The 5,233-nt window shown below is 38.4% G+C and overlaps 1 protein-coding gene across 2 annotated transcripts; it reads right to left on the bottom strand.

The window, feature by feature from the left end:
- Positions 1–1,337: 1,337 nt before the first annotated feature.
- LOC149169777 (uncharacterized) lies at positions 1,338–3,915 on the bottom strand. 2 transcript variants are annotated; one of them, XM_089427160.1, is made up of 3 exons: positions 3,057–3,915; positions 1,742–2,951; positions 1,338–1,644 (listed from the first exon to the last, which is right to left on the bottom strand). In XM_089427160.1, exons 1-2 carry the CDS (start codon positions 3,673–3,675, stop codon positions 1,852–1,854), a joined length of 1,719 nt encoding a protein of 572 aa, XP_089283286.1. In that variant the 5' UTR covers positions 3,676–3,915; the 3' UTR covers positions 1,338–1,644; positions 1,742–1,851. The 2 variants fall into 2 exon arrangements, with proteins under 2 accessions (XP_089283286.1, XP_089283285.1); XM_089427159.1 differs by having other exon boundaries at positions 1,742–3,915.
- Between the last annotated feature and the right edge of the window lie 1,318 nt (positions 3,916–5,233).

Below are 5,233 nucleotides of genomic sequence, written 5' to 3'. Positions count from 1 at the left end.
AATTCTAGAACAATGTATTGATTTCTGAACATTGATAATTACTTGCAATGAATATATATACAATCTTTTTAACAATTACAACTTCTTCATCAAGCAATTATACTTCAAAAGATCAATCATACAAGAATAAAAAAGCAGAGATAGCAGTGCACAATATAAACACAATGATTACCCTGGGAAAACCCACTTGGGGTAAAAACCCAACAAATCCTTCCTTAGAGAACCAAGCCAACAAAAGATATCAAAGTCAAAGCTATGGACAAACTAACCAGAAAATGCATCCACCAAGTGTCCAAGTCAGCTCCTCCCAATCTGATGACAACCTTAAGAAACCAGAGAATTTCGGTTCCCTCTTCCACAAGAGATGCAACACTTTTCACAGAGATTCAACCTCAGAAACTTGGCTCTTTTTCACAGAGTTTTGACCTCCTTTCACTGAGATAATCCACAGGGTCTTGGCCCCTTCCCATAGAGATACTTTGACTTCCTTGCATAGAATTGTTTCGGCCACTTTGCGCAGAAATTTACTTAAGACTTTCGGTGCTATGCCACAGATACGAATCACAGAGGTGTCGGCCCTTTTAACACGAAGATGGATTACAAATAAGCTCGGTCCTTCAAGAGATGTGCCACAGAAGAATTTGGTTCCTTATGATCTTCGTTCTGCTCCTTTTCTACCCCCGTATGATCAGAAGAGTCTATGTTTTTATGCTCAGATCGAATGTACTTTGAGAGGAGGATGAGTGACTTCTATATATAGGGATTACATGGGTCAAATGGGTACCAACATTAGCTGAGCAACTTGTAGGAGAGAGAGCTGACTTGAACACTTGTGCCAAAACAAATATTAAAAAAATCTTTTGATAAATACAAAAATTTGATTTTCTCGTGAGCATGAAGAACAAGTATATCAATATGAAGACCAACCATAGCTACAAATTCAACAGGGAATATATATATATACATTTCTTAAATGCTCTCGTATGTCCGACCGTAGCTACAAATTCAACAGGGAATATATATATACATTTCTTAAATGCTCTCGTATGTCCTCTGCACAGGATGGTTCACAGAGCCACACTATAGCGGCTCTTTATGGAAAACACAATGTGTCAAAACACCATAAGTTCATGCACGATGGCTTTGAAATTGGGAACTCTCTTATTTTCTTTGTTAACGCAGCATTCAACATATAGGCATGGCAGAACATATTGCATACTTACTTGGATTCCATAGGCAGTCTTGGAGCTTTGAAGGCAAACTAATGAGCCATAGACATAGTGGACACCAAGACAAGAGCTTTATGGACAAATACTATAGTACCATGGTTGACAATAGTGTGCTCTTGCTGGTAATATGAAAAGGCCTTCAGCAGGGCACTTGCATGGGATCACGTACGGGTTTGGCTAATGCCATAGCATATCCCCCAAGTTTTCACACTCGCATAAGCTTCAACCTTCTGCCTTGTGATTTATGTTTCTCCTACCAGAGAATGTGAAGACGAATCCAGGTACAAGCACCGCACACAAAAAAAGCACAAAGAATATGATACCTTCTGTATATAGAATGGCATAAAACACCGCTTGCATTTGGAATAACTTTAATAAGAGTGGCAGGTGGGGATTTATGGAACCTGACAAAATCCTGCAACCGATGAAACAACAGCAATCTTTTAATTTTTATTCTAAGAAACTAGGAAGTTATAATGAAATAAAAACACTAAAGGAAAAAAGTATGTTACCGCACTGCAGCAAGTCAAGGTCCAGTTCAAGATTGAGAAGCAGATAACGCTGTTTCTTCATGATTCCAGAAGTTAAAAGATGATTTCCTAGGCTACATTAGTTCATCACTCTACAGTTTGCACAGTATGCCATCGATCAGTTCATGAGGCATGTATGTATTCAGTTTCTTGGAAATACTTGCCATTAATATATTCCAAATACTAGTATTTGGAGTAAGACCTTCATTCACCAATCTTTCAAGAATCCCTGTGGCTTCTGCGATGTTTGCTTGCTGACAAAGACCATATATTAATGTAGTATAAATAATTATGTCTGGGATGCAATTTTTGCTCACCATTTCATCAATGAACTCAACTGCCTTGTCTACAGAGCCTTGTTTACAATATGCATCAATAAGAGTGTTATAAGTTACAACATCTGGTTTGACACCTTTTGCTGCCATCTTGTCCAATTGCATGACAGCCTCGTGCACCTGACCAATACTGCAAAGCCCATGAATAATTGTGTTGTAAGTAATTACATTTGAACTGCAACCCTTCTTCGACATTTCATCCGCAATCTTGCAGGCTTCATCTGTTCTGCCTTTCCTGTAGAGACCATCCAAGAGGGTGTTGTAGGTGACAGTACTCGGCACACAATCCTTCTCCAACATGTCATTCAGCAGCTCCAGAGCATTATCTATTTGACCCTCGTCACAGAATCCTTTTATTAATGCATTGTATGTAATTGTATTTGGTGAGCAGCCTTTCCCCTGCATCTGATGCACCAACTCACGAGCCCTGTTTAGCTTACCTCTCCTGCAGAGACCATTAATCATACAAGTATAGGCCACAACATTTGGAGAGCAACCACTGTCGAGCATCTCATTCCATATCATGGTTGCTTCTTGCAAATTCCCTTGTTTGCAGAAACCATCGAGTAGAATGACGTAAGTTTTCTCATTTGGACGGCACTTATGTTCTGCCATCTTATTCCAGAGCTCGCGAGCTCTATTTAATCTCCCATTGTTGCAGAGACCCAATATGAGAGTATTGAAAGCAACCACATTGGGAGGGCAGTTGTGTTGAATCATATGGTTCCAGACCTCAATGGCCTTATCTGCATTGCCTTCGTTGCAGAGACCTTTCATTAGGGCAGTGTATGTCACAACATTTGGTTTGCAGTGGGATATACAGTGTTTGAAGAGGGTGAAGGCCAAGTCAATCATAGCTTGATTGCAAAGCCCATTTATGAGAGTTGTATAAGTAACCACATTAGGCAATAATCCAGAGGCCAAGATGCGAGTAAGAAGCTTAAGAGCAATTTCTGACATACCTTGTTTGCAGAGAGCATTGAAGATAACATTATACGAGATTAGATCAGGGTCCATCTCGTTCAAATACTTCAATGCATGAATTGAATTGGTTTGGTGGGAAATCAGCGTTGTGTACGAGACTGCATCTGGTGGGCATCCTCGCTTCGACATTTGTTGAAGAAGCTTGAGGGCAGCATCCATCCTGTTGTTCTTGCAGAGAGCTTTGAGAAGAATGTTGTAGGTATAGACATTGGGCTGAATGCCCTCCTTCGTCATGTTATTGTAGACCGATGAGATCATCTGAAAGCGATTATGGGCAAGAAGAGCATCCAATACATGGTTGTAAACTCTCACAGAGACCTTGCAGTCGAAATCCGGCATTATGTACATGGTTTTCAGGGCTTGCTCAGATATTCCTGCTCTCCCGTATGCCTTTATTATGTCGATGAATAAATCTTCGCTGCAACTCTGGCCTTCTGTTTTCATCCTGTGCAGGAGATGTTCTACTTTATCTACTTGTTTTTCACGAGCGAATTTATGAATAATCAACCCAACACTCTCGCGTTTTAACTTGCTCGGCAAATTGAAATTGCAATTGCCTCGTGTAACAACACCCTTCAGCACACCCATTCTGCTCATTGTTTCTTCTGTCCCTGCTTCTTCCGTCCCTGGAATTTAACTCTAATCCTGCAGTAAACGAAAACACACTACAATACAACAAAAGTTGGCAAGGGGGTCCTGGGTTCTGAAGCTTGTGGAGGCATTAAGCTTGAAATGGAAGTTGGGGGTGGGCGTCCTCTTCGAGCAGGGGGCTCGTGGGTTCTGAAAATGTGATGCATGAGTCTTTGAAGGTTTTTTCAGTCTCGATACTATCATTTTAACGACTTTGAATCCAGTCTTTTAATTATTTTTATGGGTTTATTCCCCTTTTATGAAAACCAAACGAGATTTCAGATGTTTACAATTTAAGTTGATTATGATTATATACTTCATGAGAGAAATTTTACAATTTAAGTAGATTATGTGTTTCATGGTTATATTTTGGTATGTGAAAAAGTATGTACGATATTATAAACATAAGTAGTCATATCTTTATGTAGAAGTGGTTCAGGAACTATTTCATAGAATTTAGTAGTCATATCTTTATGCAGAAGTGGCTCTTTATTTTACAAACAAAGCAATTTTTTCATTCTGACATTAAAATTAGATTTTTTTTCTTCAAAAAAAAATGTTGATAACTAGTACATATGTTATAAAGAAGATCTAATAACTAGACAGACATCTAATGTTAGGTCCCTATAATATTAGTGATTTCCCATTATTATTGTTATTGTAACTCTTATTGTTATTGTTGTGCCACTATTGTCCTCATATTGTTATTATTGTACCCCATAGAAGCCCATTATTATTATTGTTGTATCCTTATATTATTATTGTTATGTCGGCTTTGATTATATTGTGACCCCTTAGACTCCTATATATAGAAATGAGGTTTTGTCATTTGTATCATCCAAGAATTGTTCATTTGTGTAATGTAAAGGAGGTTTCCCCCTCGAAGAGGTTGATTTTGAAGTCGTTGATCTATCTTTTCTTCTATTTTGTGAGCTAGTTACATAACATTTGATATCAAAGCTTTGAATTATAGGGTTTCCCTGCTCCAAACAGGTCATCGTGGCATTTTCGCTATAAATTTTTTTTTACGACATTTCAAAAGCTAAAATTAAAACCCGTTTGAGTCGAAATCGCAATGCACCTCGAATCCGAATTTCAGATCTTTTCTCGCTATAATTTCGGAGATATAATCTAAGGAAGTTAGGGTTTTTTTAGGCTCTCGAATTATATCTCAAACAGATGACCTGGGGAAAATCGTCATAACTTTCTCTCCGAGCATCAAATTGAAATTTCGTAGAAAGTTACAGAAAGAGGAAAACCTGTAATTTTTTGTGTATCGGTTTCAGGTCCTAAGGTCGAAATAGTGACACGTGGCACTTCGTACAATTTCTCTATACTAAACCAATCTATAATCAGGTCATTGTGGGAAATTTAGCGTAACTCTTCCTTGGAGAATCCAATCTTGATCAGACTTGCACGGTTGGAAAAAGGACTTAAAGGGATACAGTAGGACGCAATTTCAGACCTTGGAGATTCGAAATTACAGAGATACAACATATTCAATATCGAGCTCCTAGAAAGTGAA

The sequence above is a fragment of the Pinus tabuliformis genome, chromosome 4_2, assembly GCF_031772625.1.
Source record: "Pinus tabuliformis cultivar Carrire ecotype Pingquan chromosome 4_2, CPIR1, whole genome shotgun sequence".
In the NCBI taxonomy this organism is placed as follows: Eukaryota; Viridiplantae; Streptophyta; class Pinopsida; order Pinales; family Pinaceae; genus Pinus; species Pinus tabuliformis.
The sequence above is the reverse complement of the archived record's forward strand: the minus strand, read 5'-3'. Positions and strand labels throughout refer to the sequence as shown.

Excerpts from the sequence above, each read along its gene's own strand:
- LOC149169777 (XM_089427159.1), bottom strand. The coding sequence starts at position 3,675 with ATGAGCAGAATGGGTGTGCTGAAGGGTGTTGTTACACGAGGCAATTGC.